General features: G+C 34.7%; 2 protein-coding genes across 5 annotated transcripts in view; one reads left to right on the plus strand and one right to left on the minus strand.

Annotated features, from left to right (window-relative positions):
• Nucleotides 1–26792, minus strand: part of SUPT3H (SPT3 homolog, SAGA and STAGA complex component) — a 546620-nt gene that overhangs the window by 488595 nt on the left and 31233 nt on the right. The window lies entirely within an intron of this gene.
• Nucleotides 1345–26792, plus strand: part of RUNX2 (RUNX family transcription factor 2) — a 224791-nt gene continuing 199343 nt past the window's right edge. The window contains 2 exon segments of the mRNA XM_058736121.1: nt 1345–1553; nt 1752–1875. Of these exon segments, the coding sequence (XP_058592104.1) occupies nt 1416–1553; nt 1752–1875 (262 nt within the window). The 5' untranslated portion in view covers nt 1345–1415.

Consider the following 26792-nt stretch of genomic DNA (forward strand, 5'->3'; position numbering starts at 1 on the left):
GCTTTATAATTTTTGTTGAAAAATACCCCATCGCTCCCAACTGATGAAAACAGGAAGCTCTATTCATAAATATGAAATTCTCTGCCTATGATATATAATCATCCTAATAAGAAAATGAGTTCTATACATACTTGTCCAAAGGGGCAAAAAAGGAGATAGTTTCCCAAAGATGTTTCCAATTTTCTTCTGAATCAGAATTAGCAAATCGAGACGACTAACATACTCTGTCTGTGTGCATTATTCCTTACTACACACAGCATTTTGCAATTTATTTCAAAGCTTCCATTATAAACAAAAAATACAGCTTCTGTTAACCCACTCCATTCTGAGCTTATAAAGTCAATAACATTGAACAATCTAAGTTACAACATAAGAATTTTACTTTATAGATGTATATGTAAGATTTGCTGTCAAAGGCTCTGTTAAAGTTAACATCCAAATAGACTATCCAAAGAATGATATAAAATGAATATATTTCTTTGAAAATTAAAAATTACAAGCATAAAAAACACTAAGATTCATCCAATAAAGTATGTTACAATTACTGCCATTCATTTTTTGTAAGATCCTCAAACTGGTATTGAGATACAAAAGATACTGATTACATTTAATACGAAAGATACTAATCACGTTTAATCTTCACGGTAGGAGCCGGCATCTAATATTGATCATACATTAGCTAGAGAGACATGATTTAGTATTTGTAAAGGAATCTCAAGACTAACACTTTCATGACAGCCAATTGCAGTCAAGCCCGGCAAGCAGTTTGCAACCAGACCTTAAGAAAGGTAAACTTTTTTACAATGAGTTACAGATTCACAAGTTTAAAAAGACAAGAAAAAGAAAAACAGAAGGACTCCAATCACCCAGCAAATATGAAGCAGACCCCAGAATGTGATACAATCCAAAGATGTAAATTATTGTAAATCATCACTGTTGTTCAGAATTTCACACAGCCTCTTGAGCCAATTTTGTTCTTTTCCACAGACACAATAATGAACTAAATAAAAGGAGGCAAAAGAGAAAAAAAAAAAAAGTGGGGGTAGGGGAACAGAAAGGAAAACCTTAACTGCAGAGTTCAGCTCTACAAATGCTTAACCTTACAGGAGTTTGGGCTCCTTCAGCATTTGTATTCTATCCAAATCCTCATGAGTCACAAAAATTAAAAAGCTATATCCTTCTGGATGCCAGGAAGGGCCTTACCACAAGCCTTTTGTCAGGGAGAGAGAGGGAGACAGTGAGAGAGAGAGAGAGAGAGAGAGAGAGCAAGAGCAAGGGGGGAAAAGCCACAGTGGTAGGCAGTCCCACTTCACTTGGAGTACTGTGAGGTCACAAACCACATGATTCTGTCTCTCCAGTAATAGTGCTTGCAAAAAAAAGGAGTTTTAAAGCTTTTGCTTTTTTGGATTGTGTGAATGCTTCATTCGCCTCACAAACAACCACAGAACCACAAGTGCGGTGCAAACTTTCTCCAGGAGGACAGCAAGAAGTCTCTGGTTTTTAAATGGTTAATCTCCGCAGGTCACTACCAGCCACCGAGACCAACAGAGTCAGTGAGTGCTCTCTAACCACAGTCTATGCAGTAATAGTAGGTCCTTCAAATATTTGCTCATTCTTTTTGTTTTGTTTCCTTGCTTTTCACATGTTACCAGCTACATAATTTCTTGACAGAAAAAAATAAATAGAAAGTCTATGTACTCCAGGCATACTGTAAAACTAAAACAAGGTTTGGGTATGGTTTGTATTTTCAGTTTAAGGCTGCAAGCAGAATTTACAACAGAGGGTACAAGTTCTGTCTGAAAAAAAAAGGAGGGACTATGGCATCAAACAGCCTCTTCAGCACAGTGACACCATGTCAGCAAAACTTCTTTTGGGGTAAGTGTTATCATGTTTTAAAATCCTGTAAGAGATGAACCTGTTAAACAAAAAGGTATGCTTCTTGGATAAACTGCTAGCTTTTCCGGGTAACGTACTATATTAAAGATTATGATAATAATGTTATTTTGCTGCACTAAAAATTGAAAAAATGAAATTGCTGTACATGTTTGCATTTGGCATCTGTAACTTATCTACTTCTCGAAGGAATGACTGAAATAGAAAAAATTACATTATCTAACATTAGTCAAAATGTTTTCTAGAGTTGTAGAAATGAGGTGGTTAAAAACAGTGAAAGAAAGCTTAGTCTTCTCATTAACCCTCAGTGAAATACAATGAAACACTAAATTAATCAAAGTGTTATGAAGTATTCACCCTGGCAGCTCCCAATATTTGAGCAAACTTCAAAAAGGAAGCAATTTTACAAAATAACAGACCACAGAATTATCTCGACATTATGCTCTACCATTATGCTCCACTGCAGAAATAAACCTGCAGTAGTTTAACATTTTAACCAGCTCCACTAAAAGAAATCTATCTGTAAGCTTCCCCTGCATCGTACGATAGGTGCACAAGTTTGTTTCTACACAACTTCGTATAATTGAAGCATATATTCCTATATAAAATTATAAGCATGTAATAGCCATTTTCAAAAAATCTTTATAGTTACCCAGGACATCCAGGATATGAAATAGTTCACAGAACTGTAAGCTTAAAAACTTACACGCCATTATATTTTCTATATAATTTTAATTTTACATCTACACACTATTACCCATATGGAAAACTTGTTATAAACACACGGCAAGCACTGAAATGTCTAGGATTCTTTTAATCATATTCTTGGACCTACCAAAATGAATACCGTTTAGTCTCATGAAAAACAAAACTCTGCAAGGATACCCTGCATGATTTTAAAAAGCCATACCTATTAAATCATGCTGAACTTTCAAAGAAAACAGGCATAATATAGTCCCTTAATATTCGATTTCAAATTAATGTTGATACACAAAAGTAAACCACTTCAACATTCACCAGCTGACACAGTATTAGAGTAAAATATCTAAACACTTACAAGATTTTCTTTATGATGTCCAGCATTTTCCAACTACAAGGCAAGTTTATAAAAGTTTCTTTTATCCTTTAAAATCAATCCTTTTGCTCTGTATACCTGTATTAACTTTGCTTTATAACTTACAACTAACGAGTGGAGTTTCCTTTACTCCTCCTACTTCACACATTTTAACTGGCTACCAGAGAGGATCAGTCTTAGTTTAGGTCAAAGAGAAATAATTAAACCTGAAGGAGAAAAAAGGTTTCTCTTTAAAAGGTAAGGAACGCAGTTTGTATTTTACAAAAAAAAAAAAAAAAAAAGAAAGAAAAAGTAAAATTGCTGTCGTGACTCCCTCAATATAGTTGGAAGTGGGCCCCCTCAGTTACGACACATACAATATAATAATCGCAGATTATTTTTTTGAAATGTAATGGTAGGTAATAAACATTACTCCAAAATTTTCTGCATTCAGGAAGCAGAACATATATACAACTAGGCTACAGTACAGCCCCTATTATAATCACAGCTTACACGTGGTAATTTTGCTGTTCCCCCACAGGAGATAAGGAAAAAAATGGTTAAAACTATTGTTATACGAAGGAATAACTTGAAACAGGCATCTCAAGCAGTTAACTTATTCTTCCACAATATTACTGTTTGAAAAACAATACATTTTTTCTAACCAGAAGGGGAACAGCACAAGTTTCAAGGACTACTTGAGCATTAAAAGCAAAGACATTAATCCTGTCACAAATAATACATTAAAATGCTCTTTATCCTATCATACGAGGGGTCTTATATTTCTGTGACATCCTTAATAGCTATTTCTACAGTAGAATTTTCAAACCTTGCCCAAGTTTCTAAACCAGGCATAACAGTGAACTAAACAGATAAAAGATCATCTATCGCGTGTCCTATATTTTTAGACATCGTAACTAATTCCTTCTCTTCTGAAAAGTGGAATTTAGCCTCTCCCACCCCCAAATGGTACTTTAGCACCCGGAGGACAATTTAAGATGAACCCACTACACCACACTAATTATAGGTATGTAGTGAACATTATGTATAGGCCGTCATCACACTACAAACATTTCTCCCATCCCATAATCTATTCGAAGTCTAAAACCTCACTTCGGGCCTTCAATTCTTATAAATGATTATCAGCACAACCTAATGAAAAGTCAAAAGTGATCCAGTGATGCGGTCCAGTTTTGCAAAATAATTTTTGCAAAATGTGATCCAGTTTTGCAAAATAATTTTTTAGAAGCTTAGGCTTTTCCTAGGTGAGGGACAAAAAGCACACGCGGACCAACTGCCTCGCCTCAAATAAGAGCGAAAAGTGTGTGAGAATATGTGTGTGTGTGAGTGTGACAGAGATAGAGTTTCAGTGTCCTTGCTCTCTCAGCACACCATTTACCTTGAATTAAACAAGAATTGCAATCTGCATTATTCAAAATCTGCCCATTACTTGTCATAACTAAACTCTGTTGAAAACGATAGATCTGACTCACGGAATATCTTACAATTAAGAACTTATTTATGACAATATATCAGCTAACTGATTAAATTTCCACATAAAACCTTTGTAATTGGTCACTGTGACTAAATATGATGTGTAAACACTGATTTCCAAAGTAATAGTTGTGGTCCATGTCAATAACGTTACAGTTTCAAAATTTAATAATGTCGAAATGGTATGACTTGCTTCTAAAATAAGACAGCTAGCTAACTTCCAAAAATCTAGGGAGACGATTTAAAAAGTCAAGAACATACACAGAAGACCACCCTAATATATATTAAAAGTTAAGGATGTCAATGCAACTCCCAAAGACTCATAATATAAATTACTTTAAATTATAATAATCCTAATTTTACATAAAAAACAAAGATTTCACTTTTGAAATCTTAGAAACATTTTAAAATGCAAAGGATTTAAAAGAAATCACAGAAAAATATTTTGTTAGTCATTATGAACCTCTCCCGACGGTCTCCAAATCACAAGGAAGGCATGAAATATACATGATAACATTATGATACGTTTTCGTTATTTTACAAGGACAAAAAATTAATCTATTCAATTACACCCTTCAAACTAATCACTGATAGTTTGACTTGTTTAAATCAGTCATGCTAAAGTTAAATTCAGTAAGATAGAAATGTTCCAGTTTGTTAAAAGAACACTGAAATATTTGATGGTTAAATAAACTGCAGAGGGAGGAAAAAACTAACTCATTGAAGGCACTAAGATTTTATCAAACACACAGAATTAATCTTTATTGAATAGAACCATTCACAAATCAAAACTCACTGTACTTCAATACTTTCAAGCAGCGCTAATCAATTACAAACCTTTTCTAGTGCTTCAAAACTCATGTGCTTTCAATTTTATACACTGGTGGTCTTCAAGTACTGTATTGGGGCTGAGTTAAGACATTCTGTATCACAACTTTTTTTTTCAACAAATATCCATCTAGAGGACTTTTTTTTCCCTCTCTAGAGCTGCTCACATGAAAACTGTGGTAATATTTTTATACTGTACTTCTTTGTTGAAGCTAAAGGTTAGGGGTTACCTAAATACCTCAACTGTATATACAAAAAAGGGAAAAGGTAAGTATTCATATAAAAAAATCCAATGGGACTGAATTATTTATTTTTGCATTTCCTATGATTAATGATGCACCCGTACCTACTTGAAAACTGATGGCAAAACAGGGTAACATCTCAAATTCCTCTCCAAAGCATACAAATATCAACCTTCCATGCTGTTCTAACCCTTGTTCCAGGAGACTAAAATGTGACAATGCTAATAGTGAGGTCATGCAAAAGCTCCTCAAGAGCATTAAGATCACAAATGTTATTACCTAACAAAAGGCTTCAGAGATATTTTTATATAGAGGGTTCACTGGGACAGTCTACCTTTACAGTGTCTCTTTCAAAAATATTACACATACGGTCAGATAGACAAATGAATTGTAATATGAAAAAATCTTTCCTGTAAGTAATAAAATCGTAAATGTGACAAAAGCGTTAACCATTTTTTCTAGTCATTTACCACTTAAGACTTGTCATTAAATGGGTGCTAGTAAAACCAATGCTAATTTAGGCAGAGATATCCCAATAGGTTAGCTGCATGCATTGTTTTTTTTCTCCTATACCAATGAATTCCACTGAAGATGTCATTCTACCAAAAAAATAAATAAAATAAAATAAATCTGTCATTGAACTCCAATAATAAGGGTGACAATAAACAACAGTATTTTCTAAAGAGGAAAACAATCTAAGCTGTCTCAAATTTAAGGAGATTCGTCACAAAATCTAAAATGTTTACTATTTTAAAATATTTAGAAAAGGAAGTCTCACATAATGAAAATACACACCTTAACACAATATACTGCCATTTCAGAGATTATGGAATTAAGTGGATATGTATTCTGATTAATGTGTTACAATTCAAAAAAATAATGGGGAAATTCTATACCTTATTCAAAGGGAGTTTCCTTACAATTTTCACCACAGTTGACCACAAGCTTTTGTCTTTTCAACAGCAAACATATAAAACAGTCTATACGTTCCCACATAACTTTTTAAAGACCTGTACAGAAACTGAGATTAAATATCCTTTTATTACATTGTATGTAATATTTTCATCTTACGGTGAATTCTTGGAATTTTCTCCCCTTTATATCATTTTTTTAAGAACAAAGGATTCAAGGTTTGGAACCACTAGTGTTAGATGGATGTAAGTGACACCATATCAAACATTTCACGTGCTTACTGTTATTATTGAACAGCATGTTAAGTCTAAAGCATTTTTTTCATAAATATGCTTTCTTCAAACAGTAAATAAAAACCCCATCATTTACCATGATATATAAAACAATTTCCACATAAAGTTAGCTGTAGAATTAAAAGTCCTTTAAAGGCTAATTGCTACATAAGCATTGAATACTTGCAGTGAAAAAAAATTCATTAACACATCTCCTGTAAACACCCTATATTCTTCTTAATATTCATAAGTTCAACATCAAATACATATTCTAGGACCAAAAATCATACCAAATGTGACTGTGGTTCTAATTAAAAAGAGGACAAATGTTAGTATATCTTGATTAATTGGTTTTGATCTTTTAAATCAATTGCCCACAAGGAATTCTGCACCATCTAGACATATTAAATGAACACGATTTTTAATATTATTTAAGATACCTTAAAATTATTATATTGATGTCAGAAAATTTACCAAGTTAACATTATTCTCAAACATGTATTTATGATCACTGTTGCAATCAGCTTATCTGCACTATTTCTATTGCCATCCCTTAAGAAATAACACGTGACTTACATTAGAGAAGCGACATTCTTACCAAGGTACAGGTAAACATCCTGGGCAAGGCAAATAATTTTGACCACAAAGTCAAATAAATGAATTTTATTTTACTTTTCATTTAAACTTGCTTTTTTATTTTTTTACATCGATAGGAGCTACTAAAATCATTATGCCATCAAGTACAATTACATAAAACACTAAGTTTAAAACTCAAAAGTTTACGTGTTTATAGGTTGCTCTAAAATTTGTATGAACCATGAATGTGCCAAGCCATTGTTCACATATTCCTTATAGTCAGATGTCTTACAGTTAAATCCCTTTTGTGGTTCAGTATAAGCAAAAAATAATATTAATAATAAAGGGAAAATGCTAGCCAAATCACAATTAACAATCATCAATAAGGTTTGAAAAACATATACACACAGTCTCTTTGGAAAAACCAGAATAATGATGTTGTGGTACTCCACAGAACTTTATATGAACATGAACATATTTTTATACAGACACAAAATATATGCCACATAAACAGAACTTAAATCTCTTTCAACTATCAGTCCGCTCTAAATTTTAATACATGGTATATGCATTTGCAAGTGCATACAAACACATAAGTGACTACAGACCTTGAGATAATCATTAGGAAAAAATTTGTAAATTATTTAACTGAGGTATTGTTAGTAGTTTTTTGTAAGAGATAACCAATTTCTTTTTGCATGTATACTAACAAAGCAATGTCCAACTGTAAAACCATTAACAGTCATCAAGCAGCAACCGGGAAATTCAAGATAAAAATAATCAAAAACTATGCCTGTAAAACCTGAAGGACATTATTTTCCAGTCATAAACTTAAAATAATTAAACACTGATTATCAGTTGAATTATTACAGTTCACAAAGGTAAATATGAATGCAACTAATCTGCTAACAGATACCTACTGATTGACATTCTCTCAAAGAACAACTCTGGCCTAGAGCTAAACAGGTAAATTTTCTATATATTTACTCAGTGCCTATATAACCTACATAAACAATTTAAATTAGGCATTGTGATTTGTAATTTGCTTATCTTGTTTCAGCAGTAATAATTAATTCTATTTTTAAATTTCTCTACTGAACTTCTCAATTTAAACTTCAAACTTCCAGGATAATCTTTAAGTGAAAAGGTATCATTATTTCTATCAGATGATTAAAAATTACTTAAATGAATCTAAGCAAAATGTATTCACTATGAAGCTGAAAAGACAGTAAGTGCTATATTTTATCATTAATATTTTAATCCCCTGGTTTTACTGTATTGGTGTAAGCTGGTCCTAGAAAATAGACATACATGTATCTCAAAGATATAGGGCACAGATTTCCTTGAATCAATAATTTTATTATAAGATTTTTTGTAAACGTAGCTCAAAGATAACACATTTTTTAAGAAAAGTGAATTCTTACTTTATTTCATAAAATCCTATCACATTACAGAAATCTGCAATATTATATATATTATAAACAGTATATTACTATATTACATGTAGTATAGAAAGAAAACTTCTTTATGTTAATAATCTATATTATATCATAGTATATGTTTTCCATAACATAAATAGCTGTAAAAGTATATAAGCATTTCATACTAAGGACTTTATCACCCAATTCGAAATACTACGACATTAAAAGAAATTTCTAAGAGAAAACTTCCATTAAGACAATAACATCCTAGTATTTGGCAAGCTAATTGGTTATAAAAGGTAATCTAGTAAGATTAATTTTCATTAATTAACTACTCATAAAATTTGTAAATCTTTCAAAGTAATTCAACTCCTGAAAAAAATGCAGAAAAAATTCTACTGCTCTTTCAAATAGAGTTCAATGCAAAATGAAAATATTTAAGATAATCCATAAAGCAGATAGTACTTACACAGTGTACTACCGTATCTTTGTAAAGCAATATAAACATAAATTTCAGTGTAATCCAAACCTTTGATCATTAATCCAACCTCCTCTCCATAATATAAATTCTTTTTTTTCATATTATTAAAACCCAAGTGTTCACGCAGAATTCTTTACATTCCCCGAGTTCTTAAAACTAAACACATATAGTATGTTCTCTCTCTGTCTCCCTCTCTCTCTGTCTCTGTCTCTGTCTCTCTCTCTCTGCATTCCCAATTCTTGCCTCCCTCCCTGTCTCTATCTTTCATTCCCTTTATCTTAGGAGGAAAATTTGTAACATTTTCAAAGCTTTTTGCCACTAGTATCCACCTAGTTTTAAAAACATCATTACCTAAGCTAGATAAGGGCAACTGGTATTGTCAGACAAGCACCATTCTTGATGCAGTAATAAAGATTTAACAATGTATTTCCTTTATAATATGCATAAGTATATTGCAGAATATTTTAGTGTACCAATAAGACCAGAGAAAACATATAAAGAGATTTTTTAAAATTACCATTCACAAAGATCCAGAAAGAAATGGAGCCATATGCAGATCAGGCTTTTGTAAATTTTCATAAATATTCTTATTTTTAAAAATATAATGATAAAATCAAAATACATCAAGAAATACTTCAATAACTTTTTTTATAAGAGTGAAATATCTGGCTTAAATTGATAAATTAATTACTAAATGGCTAAAACACTCTATATTTATACATTTATATACATAAAAAACTTTACTAAGACATGTTCAAACCATTTTCTTGGCTATGAAATAAAAGCATGTGCTCCAACAAATAACATAACAAAGTATTTTTCATTAAGTATTTATTCACAAAGTAATTATATTACATGTAGAAAATGATAGCAAGAGATTTTCTAAAATGACACTACATTAATACATGTAACTCAAATTTGCCACCTTGACTTAAACCTTAATCTGCCAAATACATAATCATTTCATTGAGGTCCCATTATCCAAAACAAATCTAATACCCCAATGTTGTTTTAAAGGAAATTTTAAGAAAAATCATCATATTATCAGCTGACCAAGATATTTTTTGAAAAGTAGCTGTGAAAATAACGTGACCTGAAAACTTACATATAACCTTAAACAAACTTACATACTCGAACATACGAAATGAACAAGAAAACAGCAAACAGATGCATGAAGTAAAACTCTACCTAGCAACGATACCACACTAAAAAGCCAACCCTAAGCACAAGAGAAATACATATGCTTTTTAAAATATATGCTTAAATTTAATGCTTTTAAATACAGGCTTGCCTTTTGAACTGCTCAAATGAATAGATAACATACCAGTGACTACAGAACTTCCTTCTAAACTGGCAAAAAAAAAATAATAGTAATAATAATCACACCTAATTCCTAATTTTCCAGTTATATTGTGTGATACTTTCTTTAATTAGACTACCACTTATTCTAAACTGGCTGGAAAGGCTTGCCCACTGCATTTTCCCTGTACGTACCTCTTCCTTATCAATTATGATGGATCTTCAGCATTCGGAAGAAAAAAATAAAAAGCTTCAAAACTTAGTAACTGACTTTAAAACACATCGTTAAATCAATATACACAGGGCTACTTTAAAAAATATTCATTTCTCGAAGGCCAGAAAATCTTACTTTTTTTAAGCTGATGCATCTACACATAGAAAGCAAGTTTTAGTAAGTTCTTTTGCTACGCCATAATGAGCTGCTCCAGGAACTCAAGGGTACCTAAAACAACGGACTACCTGTTCTAGCCATGCTTAGGAATGTGTCCAAATCATTTTTATTGATTTAACCTTTATAGGAATGCTACATATCCTCAGAGCAAAACATTTTGAATGTATTTATAATATGACACACTTCTGAGAAACCATGAAAAAGAAAAGCTAAAAACAAATCTAGATACTCCTCCACCCCTGGTTGTTATGGGTATTTGTTTTTTTTCAAAACTATTAACAGACCTAAATATTAAATAATTCTATTTAGGAAAACTTACGTTGGCACCATGGTAAGGAGAAAGAAAAATTTATTTTGAGGAAAAAAAGGTGCATTTAAATAAATTCTAACTTTTAAGAAATAAAATGTCTGCCTTGACAATGATGACACATCTACACATTTTAACGGACTCTAAATACTCACTTTCATATTCTAGTTACACATTAATCATGGAACCTACAAACATATCAAACTTAAAGAATTCAGTCCTTATTGAATAAACTAAGTTGTACTCTAGTTTACATTCTGAGAGTTGACAGAGAAAGTTCTGTGTTACCTATCTCTCTAGCTTTCTACAAGTGGTACTTTATTAATGGCTTCAGCAGCTAATGCCTGCATTAGTCATGTTTGCCAAATAATAATTCACAATATTATGCTTCCTCACATTATGGTTCATCATTCGTTAACTTGAACCTCACCTCTAAAGGAGTTATACTTTCACTGCAAACTGTTCTCTCAAAAAGGCAAACAACTTTTGAGCATTTCCAGATGTAGCCCTCAAAAAAAAGAAAAAGGAAAAATCATAGGCAAATTCTCAAAGAATTCTAAAATTATTAATAAAAATGTAGTAAAACTGGAGTCACTACTTATTACTTCAATGATATCTGTAAGTTTAAGAGCTGAATGTACTATATATCAAATTAAGAAACTTATGATAGATTTCAGGTAGCTGCCAGTAGATACAACAACCAAGCACATTTCACTGTGAGACAAGATTCTACTGAACTGGAATTTCTGAAGTTCTGACAATTACTGAACATGCAAGAATAAAATGATAACGTTATCTTTTTCAAATAGTTAACTTTCTTCTGGGTAATATCAATTTGGCTTTGGCCACATTATTTTCATTTTGTCATTAATTTTTTATAAAGCATCCAAGCATGCATGCGATTATGCTAAACCAAAATTAAAATAATTTATATGCAGCCTACTTCTCTGAAGCAGGGCTGGGACGAGGCAAGCAGGCGTCTGGGGCACAACATTCAAGGAGGTCCTTACTTGTGCACAACCCTGAAAGTGAGTGCCTCCTTAAATGCTGAGCCCTAGGAACTTTGCTTGCCTCACCCGAGGCCCAGGTCCCCCTCTGAGGGCACACTGGTATCAAACATTTCATGAGACATACTCTAAGCAGGATATCATAAAACACAGAAATATGGTAATATCAGAATGAAATTAAAAATAAAAATGTTTATATGCTTAATGGCCTATCTGATTTATATTTTTCTTAAAAAAAAAAAAGAACCCACTTGAACATAAGTGGAAATAAGTATTTAAAAACATAATCATATTATAATGAGTGATCTGAGATCAGAGATGGCACAAATAGTTGACAAATTTTCTTAAAAGGAGACTTTTACTGCCATACATATCTTTCAAAGTAAACTCAGGGCCCTTATTACTCAACGATAAGGCTTTAAAAAAAAAAAAAAAGAAAAAGAAAAAGAAAAAGGATTGAGTAAGTATGTTCCACCAAAGGGCTCACAGGGCTACACAGGGTTCGTAACAGCCCAGATCAACAGAATCACCTGAGGAATATGCCTTGAGGAGGAAGGGGACATGAGAGAGGCTTGGGAATTATTTTAGACAAGGCTCTACAAGTAAATTAGCCACATTTGGGGACCAAGAGGGAGCCAACTTTTAATACACCCAGAAATAAGTTAAGACAAGATGCATATACAAAAATATATACATTTCCAAATTGTTTCCCCCCCTCAACATTTGCAAAGCTTATTCACAAGAAAGAAAACATTAAAATTTCAGTCTGTTACTTTCTTTTCCCCATCTTCTAGTAGAGATGTTACACAATGATAATATGTCCAACCAGTAACACTAATAAGAAAAAGGTCAGAAGCATAGATAATTCAGTAAGATGAATACAGCCAAAAATATTACTTGTCTTTTTCTTCTAGGTTAAGTAGGTATTCTAAGTATGTATTCTAAAAACTCAGTATTTTAAACTTTAAATATATTTAAGTGTATATTAATGTCTTTTAAGAAAATATATGTGCCCAATGTACCTCCAACACTATACCTTGAAACTCTATTTTGTTTTATGTTAGCTTTTCTTGGTTGACTCCTTATTGTGCCAGGCACTGTGCTAAACCCTTTATAAAGATTATTTCCTTTAATTCTCCGAATTCCTTTATATGAAATGGGTATTACAATTCTTTACAGATGAGGAAACTGAGGTAATATGAGGTAATAAAACCTGCCCAAGGTCATGCATACAGTCGAAGAGCAGACATTCAAACCCAAGCTTTCTCACTCTCCACTACTACCTTATAGTGGTATATATAACCTTAATGAAGTTAAGGTGATAAGAAATCCCCAGTTTCATCTATACAGGTATCAATTCTCAGTAACATCATTAAGGTAAAGTTATTAAATTGACAAAATACAAGAGATCATCTTTGAGACTCCAAATTCTCCCAAAGTAGATCTTTAAGTAATACTGGTCAGTGAGAACCAAAGAGATTAAGGAAAAATATAACTAAAGAGTGTACCAAGGGATAAGACTTCGGTCAGGTCTGACCAGAAAATGAAGGTTCCAGGGAATTAAATCATTCTTAACCAATCATCATAATCAATAATCTTATTCAATATCCACACCATACCCTATATACTTCATCTGATATGAAAATACCATTTTAGGAGTTAAAAATTACACTGTTACATTAAACACAGGAATTTGTAATCCTCCTTGTTTGTAAAATTAAAACAATAAAGATTTCAGTCACGGCTTTTACGTCAGTCAGGTCTGGAGTCAAATCCTAGTTTCTGTAATAATGCATAACATTCCTTTTACCATGGTTCTCACTGTTCTACCTAAAAAGGCTTACATACCCATACTCATGCTAAGTGAACAAGACGACTTTAATCCCTAAATCTTAATCTGTAATTACAATTTCTCAAATTCTTGCTCACTTAAATCTTTGATGTTCCCAAAGACCCACTGATAAAGGTACCTGTTCTTTGCCCACCAAAGAGATTCTAGGAAGTAACCCTTTGACATGTACTATTTATCCCAATGTCATCCACAGCCATTTCTCCACTATTACTAAAAACAGAAATTCTTACAGAAGCCATAAAAGAGTTCTACCTGCTGTTTTTCTGAAAGAGGATAGGAAGAAAGCTGTGAGATTGTATCACTGTCTGTACGGGTCCACTGAGAAAAGATGCCCTGGCCAGGAGCCACAGGTGATGGCAGGTAGATGAGACATTTGCTCAAAGAATAAAAAACTGGGAAGAAGAGAAAGCTGTTTAAACATCTGCAAACATCAACAAACCTCTCCAAACATCCTGCACCCATTTTTAATTTGATACACAATGGTGTAATGATCACACAAACAACTTTAATGAGGTAGAATAAAGTAGAAACATTTATTAAAATTAAATAAGTACATACGCAGGTATAAAATCCTAGATACCACATTTCAGAAAAGGAAGCATGCAAACTCGTACTCTATCTGGCATTGGACAAGACAGAAAAAGATTTGGTTAGAAAGAAAAGTTGGTAAGGGAAGATGCTTTGCTGGCTTTAGCTTAAACTCTGCAGGGGTTCACACTTATTTCATCAGCAGTCACCAGACGGCAAAGATGCGAGAAGAGACCAAAGGTTTTTTGTGCAGCCAGAACAATCAACCAATGAAGCAAAGAGTAAATTTAGGATGACATGGTGATTTACCAGTCATTAATCTAGTAGGAAAAAACTCGGCCAGAATGTGGAAAACATGGTTAAACTGAAGAGGGATTACAAAGAAACCAGCAGCAGAATTTGGCAGCGGTCGCTGGGAGAAGCAAGGACTGGGAAAAGGAGACTGCAGCCCAGAGGAGAGGACAGTGGTGTTGCTGGTAGTTAGCAGAAAAACAGGGGAGGGTAAAGTCGCAAGAGTTTTGACTTTATCATTATTAAAGCTGCGCCTAGTGCAGGAAACAGAAAGATCCTAATTGTAAACAACACAAGTTCAATATTGTGTTTACCTGTTCAGGGGTGTACATGTTGTCAGAGGAACTCAAAATGGTAATGATCACTATGTTTGGATAAGAGCAGAATTGTGAAAGATTTTTTTATACTTGCCAGTATTTTTCAACTAAAAAAAATACAAATATTGCAACTGAAAAAATGTAGGGGACACTATGTTTTAATGTTTAACATTAACCCATACAACAAATTTGGTACTGGTAATGATGTGGTGTTTTTTCCCCCATGCTCAAGTTTAAGAAACAGAGCAAATTCCTACAATTAGAAATTATTTTTATGTGGGAAAACCAGTTTCAAAAAAGCCATAGAATCTCATAAACACAACAGACCCAGCAAGGATTTTGGTGTTAAGTTTAAATCCCAGTTACACCAATTATTCTTGCCGTGATGAGCACTGAGCCAATCATGAAAGTGCTGAATCGCTGTACTATGCACCTGAAACTATGGTACGCTGTATGTCAACTAACCGGAATTAAAAGAAAAACTTTTAAAAAAAATGTAAGAAATAAAAAAAATATGTCCCAGTTACACCAATTTTAAAAACCTGAGCAAGTTACTTAAGCTCCCTGTGTCTCAATTCCTTCATTCCTGTAAAGATGTTTACTACCTACCTTGAAAGTTTTCCATGAAAATTAAATAAGATACATGCATGTAAAGTGCCTACAACCCAGTCAGGAAAAATCATTGCAGTTATTACTACATACATCGTAGTATGTATGTAGATACACTGTATGTACATACATTGTGTTAATACATACAATCACTCAATCCTGAAATCGTCTCGAAGAGGCTAAATTTGATTACTCACAGTGTGGTCCACAGAGCAGTGGCACCAGCAGCACCTGAAAGCTTGCATAAAAATTCAGAACCTCAGGCCTCACCCCACACTTTCTGAATCAGAATCTGCACTTTCACAAGATCCCCAGGAAAAGCAAAGTTTGAGAAACCCTGTTCAAAACAACATTCAATTAAGGGAGGGTCCAGCTTGTTCACATACTACCAGCTCCCCGAAATTGTCCACTTCATGTCGGTTCCAGAGTTCTTTTCTGATGCTGAGTGAAGAGCAACTGGTAGTTTACTCCTAATTTCTAACTCTGAGAAACTTTTAAGAAACTGACAGAAAAGTCTAATCTACTACTACTTCCAAAAGATGACTTTAAAAACTAACGAGAACTCTCACGTTGACCCCTCAGTCGATCCACTCCGAACAAGAAACAGGGTCCTGTGGTGCCTAACCCTCTCTTGTAAAAGAAGGTCTTCAATAACTTGACACATTTTGTAAATTATTAAGCTGCACAACTGTACTAACCAGATACCAGTCTGCTTATCCCTGTTGTCAATGATGTCTCACCACAAATCTGTCGAATGTTTACTGAAGTTTAAAACCATTGTGTTTGCCCTCTGTTCCGGAGACAGATACCTAGCAGCCCTGACAGAGCACAGAGTTTGTGAGGCATGGCTACTACTGAGTAAAACCATTTGGCTTCTGATACTCAACGTCTAGGAGGCTCACAAATCATGCCTTTAATAGCCCTTTCTAGAATCTTAGGCAGCAGGGGCCTCAGACTGACAACACTTCGGACTTTCATTTTCCAACTAATCCCCCTCTTTGATATGTGACACTGATTTTTTTATTCTGAAGTATTTTATCATCATAGATGCCCATTCCTGTCGCTTTTCCACTCCATGATTACCGTACTGAATAAAACAAGAAATACAGAAGAAACTGTATCTATGAAAATTGTCAGCCTAAATAATAATTCAAATTTCCTAACTGGGAGAAATAAAAGATGGCATGAAGTAGATATGACAAAAAAAAAAAAAGAACAAAAATAGAAGAAAGAAAACACATCTGCCAGATTCCACAGTATTCTGAGAGTGCGATGATCATAGAGCTCCAACAGGCTTATCTCCTCTGAAGGGATTTCTTAGACTGCAGAACTTTTAACTTCCTTCTAGTTCTTCTCCAGTTTAGTTCTTGAGAAGTCCCTCAGTTATTTAGCCTACACTGCCTCTTGCCTACATACTTGTTCTTGCTCTCTACCCTTAAAAAGAACATGCATGCCCTCGCTTGCCCACTCACGCACTACCTCATCCTTTTCATTGTGCCATCTCAACTTTCTTTCCATTCGTGTCCACATGGGCACTGCTTTAGATTCTACACTTCCAGTGGAGGGCCCAGAGCCGTAGATTTAATTCCCTTGGAACATCACCTAGAACGGTAACATAATCAATTAAGCTTTAATGGCCTTAGGACAGGCACATCGATAATAAGAGCTCACAGAAAGATATGCTTACCACGAATTTTAAATTCAATGAAAATTAAGAACAAAAAGCATGTCAACTTTTTCTGCAAGAAGCTGTGTATGAACCAGCACTTTACTCTTGGCTGGAAAAACCTGGAGAAAAAAACACCTGAATATGAAAGGTGAATTGGCCTTAAAGACAAAAAGAGGAATATACGGAGTGAAAGGAGAAAGGAAGGTCATTTAAAAAATAAAGCATGTGATAAGCCAAGACTCAAGACTAAGAGAGGGAGACAATAAAATAAGTGGTAGGTATAGAATTTTTAAATCTCTTAAGTGTAAGGGACTATTTACAAGTAGAGTGGTTTAAGAGTTGCTGTCTACTAGTCTTTAAAGCAGGCTTCATTCCTATGAGTTTAGGAAAGTCTCTGCCACACATAATGAAATCAAAATCTAGGGAACGAATATATGTGAACAAAAGGGGTGTACATGAGAATGTTCCTCATGACTAGTATCTACTTGCTCAGACCACCTAAGTATCCAATAGGTACCCTACAAAGGAAACAAAAAGAAAAAGTAGGATAGCCAGGAAATCAGAAAACATAAAAGAAAGATTGATCCTAGGAAGAATGTTCAATCCCCAAATCACTACTCCAATTTCCAGCGATGAGCACTGTCTTATTTTTCCCTTGTTCTCTCCATGTACCACATGAATGTGCATTTATCAAGACCTCATTAATTATTCTGAGAGGGATGTGTTGCCTTATCAAACAAAAATCAAAGCTCCTTTCTTGAGTGTCAAAAAAAAAAAAAGATGGAATTTGATAAACGGGATTTTTTCATTTTAAGGTTGTTAACCTCATAATTTCTAATGTTTAAGGGTTTGTGGCTTGTTTAATAAATCCCTGCTTACATGGGAAGAAGGAAAAAAAAGAAAGATTAGTTCTAGTCACAGAAGTCTTAACAAATCATTCCTCTTGACTTTTTTACCTTTAATTTTCTGGGTTTTCTCCAAGCTTCCCACCTCCCCCCACTTTTTTCTAGTATTACCACATTGGACTTTTAAAGGACTGAGCTTCAAGTCGAGAGAACTCCAATCTAGTTGCACAGTTACAATGATATAAAAAGACAAAACACTGTTTGTCTGAGCTTCGCTTCCCAGTACTGAACTACATAATGCTAAGACTTTTCCAAATTCTATGATTCTGCCATATTTATTACATTCTTGATAGAAGATTATTTCCAGTAATCGGCATAAGGTCACCCAGAGCGAACTTGAAGGCATTTTTTTCCCACTGAGACTCTGTAGAACCATAATCCTTCTCAGCTCAGGTCTTGAGGGAGCCACTGACAACCAACCAACTGATGGGAATTTGTGAATAAGAGGATTTTTTTGCCAACTGATGCCTGAGTGTTTAATATTTTCATTCAAAAGTCAATTTGTTCCTCAGACTTTCATCACACTACGCCTATTCCTACTGAACCCTTGGCATCTTTTACTTTGGGTCTTTGCTTCTGCAGCCCTAGATCCAGGTTTTCAGAAGGCACTTACAGGGAAGTGATTAAAAGGCACAAAAGGTCATGAAAAAGGCAGAGAGAAGTGGAAGAACTTTGTTCTAGAGCCCTTTTACTTTCCTGCCTGGCTTTATGAAAAATAACTTCACCTCTTTATGCTTCACTTTCCTCATCTGTGAAACAAGAGAAAAATTATCCACCTACCTGCCCTGCCTCACATGGATGTTTAGACACTGAAAGGAGAGAACCATGTCGAGAACACTAAGAAAAATCACAAGTATATCCATATAAGTTATAATAATTAAGTACCACAAAAACAAAGTTCAAACTTCCATTCACTTGACTGAAAGAACATGCTTGTGCCTTTATGGAAACATAAAATATAAGCTGGCCAGGTTTTTACCAGAGAATGAAACTAAAATCTTCAGCAAACCAAGTCTTTTGAAGGCTAAACTTTGTGGAATAATAACATCCATTAAAATATTATCTCCACATAAGAGTGAAAACATATGGTATCTTTCTCTGTATGACTTATTTCACTTAGCATAACACTCTCCAGTTCCATCCACGTTGCTACAAAAGGCCAGATTTCATTCTTTCTCATTGCCAAGTAGTATTCTACTGTGGCACAGTAAACCACAATTTCTTTATCCATTCATCAGTTGATGGACATTTAGGCTCTTTCCACAATTTGGCTCTTGTTGAAAGTGCTGCTATTAACTGAGGGTTGATGGCGGGTGGGAGGGAGGGGAAGGTGGGTGATGGGCATTGAGGAGGGCACCTGTTGGGATGAGCACTGGGTGTTGTATGGAAATCAATTTGACAATAAGTTTCATATTAGATAGATAGATAGATAGATAGATAGATAGATAGATAAAAATATTATCTCCAGGGGCGCCTGGGTGGCTGGGTCGGTTAAGCGTCTGACTTCGGCTCAGGTCATGATATCACGGTCCGTGAGTTCGAGCCCCGCGTCAGGCTCTGTGCTTACTGCTCAGAGCCTGGAGCCTGTTTCAGATTCTGTGTCTCCCTCTCTCTCTGACCCTCCCCTGTTCATGCTCTGTCTCTGTCTGTCTCAAAAATAAATAAATGTTAAAAAAATTTAAAAAAATATATTATCTCCAAATATCTCCAATTATCTTAAAACATTATCTCCTTTTCATTCCTCTAGCTCAGCTCACCTTTTAACGTACCTCATCAGTAAAATACACTGTAATGACCACAACTGTCATTTGTTTATAAATTACATAAATCTGTTACCTTTCTAGTATATTATGTACCTTAAAAATTCTTCATGAAAATTGAAATTTTAAGGCTTAAATTTGAATTTAAGTTCCCTGAACTCTGTTTTGGAGACCGCTGCTGTAAGTCAATGGTTTCAAACCTTTGTACGCTATGGAACACTGCTCAAACACCAAGTTTTAAAATGCAAACCCAGGGGCACCTGGGTGGCTCAGTCATTTAAGCGGCCAGCTTCGGCTCAGGTCATGATCTCACAGTTCGTGAGTTCGAGCCCCGCATCAGGCTCTGTGCTGCCAGCTTAGATCTTGGGGCCTGCTTCGGATTCTGTGTCTCCCTCTCTCTCTGCCCCTCCCCCGCTCATGCTTTGTCTCTCTCTCTTTCCTTCAAAAAAAAAAATAAAAACATTAAAAGAATTTTAATAAAAAAATTTAAAAAAAAATAAATAAAAAGCAAACCCAATCCATGAGAGAAATACATGTAGAGCTGCTCCAATTAACATGGGAATAAGAGAACAGGAGCCAGGAGTTCCGTGAGGAAACTCCTGTGGCTCCAGAAAGCACAATTTGAAAGCACTGATCTTGAGGTGAGACTTTCCATTAGCCTCTTTACAAAATAAAATAAATGAATGAATGAATGAATGAAATGTACTTAATAGCGTTATTTCCTAAGCTTGAAGTCCAAGATGTTAAAGAGTCAACAGAACGCTCAATGTTATATTTACTGTAGAGATACTGTTGACTGCGTAATCAAGGGGCCCAACAGGCTTTCGTGGAGGAAAATTCTCACAGTCCTTATCACCAAACACTATTATACTCCTAACTGCTACGGTTATATCAAAGACTGTCAATCGACTTTGCTTTCAGACGGTATAGTACACAATGTTATGCTTTCCTAGTTGCTAGGAGGCTTGACAGTTATGCTTTTTGCCCCATCTCGGGAACCAGAGAGCACCTTTATTTTATGCATCTCCGTGCATTTTTAACACCCCCCGACCCCGTTAATTTTATATCTCTACTCCCTTTGGACTTCATCTTGATTTCTTGTCTTTCCTATCTTATTATACAAACAAGTACAATAAACTCAGATCTTTTTGGAATCACCTAAGATAGCAATGATAAAGCTCAACACTCAAAACTTGCTACTTGGCACCATCCGCATCCCATCTGGTAACTAATTCACTCATTCTATCAGTCCCCAGTACCTAACAATCCAGCCTTCCATTATCACTTCTATTTCCTATTCTTCATTCCCACTGCCATTACCTGGACTGCCACGATAGGTCTACCCATAGCCAATCCACCTTACATGGAGCTTATAATCACTCCTTCTTAATCAGTATCAGCACATATCATACCTTTATCTTTCCAAACACCTTTTAAAGGTTTCCCACTACTTATGGAAAAGTCTAAACTCTTTAGTCAAGCACTCAAAGCTTTCCATATTCTGATACCAACGACAGTTTTGCCTATATTTCCCATGTTTGCCCATATGCCTCATCCTCACCTCTAGGTCTTGGAACATGTTGTTTCCCTTACCTGCAGTGTTTCCTACCAATCCTCCCTGCCACCTTCCCCTCAAATTTCTACAGTGCCAAATATTACCATACCTTGAAGACAGAACTCAAACGGCATTATTTTCACAAGCTTTCATCATCCAAACTGAAATTCTACATTCCCACAGTAGTGTATTTGTAACTCTTTTCACGTATTTTTCTCCATCATTCTCTCATATTCGTCTATCATTCTGTCTCAGTTTCTACCTGCATAAGAGACCATCTCTCATACATGTAAACATATAAAAATTCCAGACCAGTGATTCCGAAGCTTTTTTGAACTACAAAATCCATTTTTCACGAGAAATGCTATGAGAAAGCCCAATAAGTAAAATGGATGTTTAAAGGAGACTCTCCGGTTGCCGGGGAGAAGGACTGAGAAGATAGCTCACCCTCTCTCCTGAGCAGCGCCACAGACATCTTCACAAAGCACAGACTATACTAAACTACACACTCTATGAAGATAAGAAGCATACTTGATTCACATGTCTCCCATTTCGGAAGTCAAGCAACATTGAAAAATCAGATATTCCTGGAGTCAAATCATAGTTGTCACTTATGAACTATGTTCTCTATGCAAATCCTTAAGCCTGCCTAACCTAAATCCTCATTTGTAAAATGGAAATGATAAAGTCTACCTCATGTGATGACCACATGAGGAAAGATACACAAGAGTCGCATCTCACCGTATTGCTGGCATAGATACAGAGGAATTCTCATTCTCTTACTTTCTTTCCATATCATCAACCCAAATGGCCACCATATAACAGGAATTAAATAAGTATTTCTTGAATGAGTTAATGAATGACTGGATGGACAAATGAATGAATGAAAAATTGTCTAAACAAAAAATAAAAAGAGAAAACAGATTTAATAACAGGTACAGAAAAAAGACACGCTAAAGAAATACTATAACAAGATAACAAGAAAAAAGGAAAAATACTTTAAAAATGACTTTTATGGCTGGAAAAGAAAAAAAATGGTACTTTATATATTTAAAAACTAGAGACGTTTCCAATAAAAATTTACTACCAGAGAAAGAAGCTAAGACGAAAGAGTTATTTACACACATAATTTTAAGGCTTACATGTGAATAATATGGTATCTGGCTAATATCTCAACTCAATTTACATTCACCAGCTTAGAAATAAGAGTTATAGTAAATTAAACTATAGTGAACGATTATCATGCTTTTAAAAATGAATTTTATTTTGCTGATTTATGTCTCTAACTGTTACGGAATGGTGTTCTGATTTTCTTTTTAAAATGTGTTTCCTTGTTTCTCGAGTTACAAATGTAAAGTTCTGCAATTGTATTTAAAATCTCTTGGAGGTAGATGTGCACAAAAGAAACACCTCAACACAAATCACTATGACACATGATGAGCCCAAAAGGAATGGGCATATATCATTTAAGGCAAGATGTTAAGTTTGATAAAAACAAAATCCGACCTTTAATATTTTTTAAAGTTGGTTAATAAACATAACATGCGGCACGGCTTATATTCCACATATTTTTAAACTCTTCTGGCATCCTTGGGGTCTGTCTACAAAAGCAAAGGAGTGTGCACATGGCAGAGACTACAAAATTCAAAGGAAAGAAACATAATCCTGTGGGACTGTCCTTTAAATAGAAGGCTGGAATCCAAATAGCTTATTTTTCTGTATTCACAAAACTAATTTCATGCAGTAGATGAAAATCAGTTAATGCAAAAAGTAATGGCATAAAAAAAAATCAGTGACACTATTAGCACAATATTCTTGAATGGTAAACCAGAAGTCAAAATTAGGTCTTATTATTTAAAGTTATTTATAGTCCTCAAAAATGAGAAAAACAGAACAGAAATTAGATTATAAATATCTCTTATAAAAACGTCACTCCATCAGACCAACAGGTTAAAGAATGAGTTAGCAAATTTGACTCCCAAAGAAGACTATAATAGAGGGCCTTTCATGTGACTTCATAAAAAATGTGAAACCTCTTCCTTCTCACCTACCTATATGAAGGCCAAAATCAATATGTTATGCAATGAAACTATTAAAAAATCACTAGAAGGGCTCCTGGGTGGCTCAGTCGGTCAGGCATTCGACTTCGGCTCAGGTCAGGATCTCATGGTTCGTGGGTTCGAGCCCCGCATCAGGCTCTGTGCTGACAGCTCGGAGCCTGAAGCCTGCTTCGGATTCTGTCTCCCTCTCCCCCTGCCCCTCCCCTGCTCATGCTCTGTCTCTGTCTCTCAAAAATAAATAAATGTAAAAAAAAAAATTCTTTTTAAATCACTAGAATTCTTAAAACAGATGTATGTTTCGTTTGAAAACTAGGTCTATTTATCAGTAAATAATTTTGTATACACAGTTGGATTAACATTCAAAAAAAAAATTATAAATGCCTAAATACTGAAATAATGAAACAATAAAATGTCAACATGGTTATCTCTGGATCATAAGATTATTTCCTTCTTTTGCTCTTCTAGAGGTTCCCAAATCTCTCAAATGTGTTCATTTTAAAATCAGAAAAACTTAAAGTTCTATGAATATAAATATATAGGTATGTATGCACATGTACACATTTGTGTATTCTAATATGTATGTGTATATCCCCCGGGTGGCGTACTTATGTCTAATTTATAGAAAAAGAACACAGGGTTCTGGTATAAAAATGAGAAAAACTAAAATACGAAGGTACAACTTATGTTATTTAGTAATTAAGAAAATATTCTCAAATCTCCCTAATGTAACTTGGTAGTTAAAACTTTGGCTGTGGAGTCCGAAAGACCTGATAAAACTCCAGCTCCACTGCTCAACAGCTGGGTACCTCTAGAATAAAGTTCCTGAATTTCTTTAATCCTCCATTTCTTCATCTACAATTTGGGAATAATATTATCCAACTAAAGGGCTATTAAATGGAATAATATACGGAAAGATGTTAGTGCTCGATGCCTATTTGGTGACGGTAATAGTACCTCCTCTTCCCGTAACTCTTTGTGTGGCCAAAATTCCTACCAACCCTTCAGGTTTCAGCTTAAATGAGTTTCCTTAATAGCCTTTCCCTAAATTAAGTTTTCGCATTCCACGATTTCATAGAACTTTTTACATTTTCTTTCACAGCCCTTATCACAATTTATGATTACTTTTGCGAACGTATACATCGTGCACAGCATACTATATGTGCTTAGTAAATTATGAATGAATGCATTTATGAATAAAGATGTTTACATTTATGTTTTTAAGAGAGAGTTTATTTATTTAAGAGCGGGAAAGGGGTAGATGAGGAGAGAGAATCTGTTTTGAGAGAGCGAATGAGAGAGGACGCATGTAAGCAAGGGAGGGGCAGAGAGAGAGGTGCAGGTGAGAGAATCCCAAGCAGGCTCCATACTGTCAGCATAGAGCCTGACGCAAGGCTCGAACTCACAGACCGTGAGATCAAGACCTGAGTTGAAATGGCCAAGAATCAGATCCTTAACCGACTGAGCTACCCAGCCACCCCAAAATGTTTATATTTATGATCTCTTCACTGATATAAAATCTTGTCTCTATATAATCAGTGTGACCTTGATTATAAATGTTAGTAACTGTAATACCAGTGGGGTATCTAAATTTGAAGTTAATACTTCCAGGGACAAGCGCACGACGAGAAAAAAAAAAGAACATATTTACAATCACAACGATAGAAGCACAGAAATTCACTACATTTTGTCCCTCAGTCTTCCATTAATGAGTCCACTAAACATAAGATTAAGAAAAATGTTATTAAGTTTCTTGGCTTTTTTTTTTTAATGTTTATTTATGAGAGAGAGAGAGAGAGAGAGAGAGAGAGAGAGAGAGAGAGAGACAGAGGTGAGCAGGGGAGGGGCAGACAGAGAGGGAGACAGAATCTGAAGCCGGGTCCAGGCTCTGAGATATCAGCACAGAGCCTGACATGGGGCTCGAACTCATGAACCATGACATCATGGCCTGAGCTGAAGCCGGTCACTTAACTGACTGAGCCACCCAGGTGCCCCTAAGTTTCTCGGCTTTTAGTTTACCTGCTGAGTTTTCTTTAAAGCACCATCTGCTTTAAATTAAACCTGTGATTAAATCTTTGATAAATCAGGGGTCTCTGCTATCTGTTAGGCAACATTAGTGCACCGGCCCTCAAACTGTGGTCCTTAGACTATTAGCATTAGCCCCACCTGGGAATTTACTAGAACTGCAAACTACTGGCTCACCATAGATTTACTGAAACAAAATCCCTGGAGGTGCAGCCCAGCAGTCGTATGGTTTAGCAAGGATCTAAGCTAATTCTAATGCACGCTAAAATCTGGGAACCAATGCATTAGAAGATTTACTCTTTAAAAGCAATAGGCTGCTTCACTGGTTTCTGTCAATTTGACTTGACAGCCTTTATATTTCATCATTAAAATTCTAATATTGTAGTATAACCTCTAAAATACTCCAAAGTCTGAAAAACAGGACATCTGTCAGTACTATAAGACAAGCAACCGAAGAATGATTGCTTAACACACTGTTCTACCCATATATGCTGCTTAATCAATTCACGTTGTTACTGTTCTTTTATTAGAAATTAGCTCATTCTAGATCTCCTTCTGAATAAGAAGTTTTGTCCTTGCTTCAGAAACATTCAAGTAAAACTGGAAAGTGACTCCAAATTACAATTACTATTTTCCAAGGTTTTAGAAGTCACAGAAAAAGAAAACGATCTGAGCCAAAACTATAACTCAAAGTAGTATTAGAACTAGATGGAAAGATATATGCAAGTCAAGTGGGTTCTGGGTTACTCTCTATTTTAGAGCTCTAAGTGGGTTCTAGATTAGTGTCTATTTTAGAGCTATAATTCATTAATAATATAATAAGCTGCCACAAGGTTGTAAACATGGCTTAATAGAAACTCTGTTAACATAACACATCAGTAGGTCAAATGTGAAAAAAGCATACAATCACATTAAAGATTACCTTTTTAGCATTTGATAAAATTAAACTCCCTTTCATTTTTTTTTTAAATTCAAGAATAGAAAACTACCTCCTCAAAGTGACTTAAACTACTTTAAACCAAAAGACAACATCATACTGACGAGTGA

Source organism: Neofelis nebulosa, chromosome 6 (genome assembly GCF_028018385.1).
Source record: "Neofelis nebulosa isolate mNeoNeb1 chromosome 6, mNeoNeb1.pri, whole genome shotgun sequence".
In the NCBI taxonomy this organism is placed as follows: Eukaryota; Metazoa; Chordata; class Mammalia; order Carnivora; family Felidae; genus Neofelis; species Neofelis nebulosa.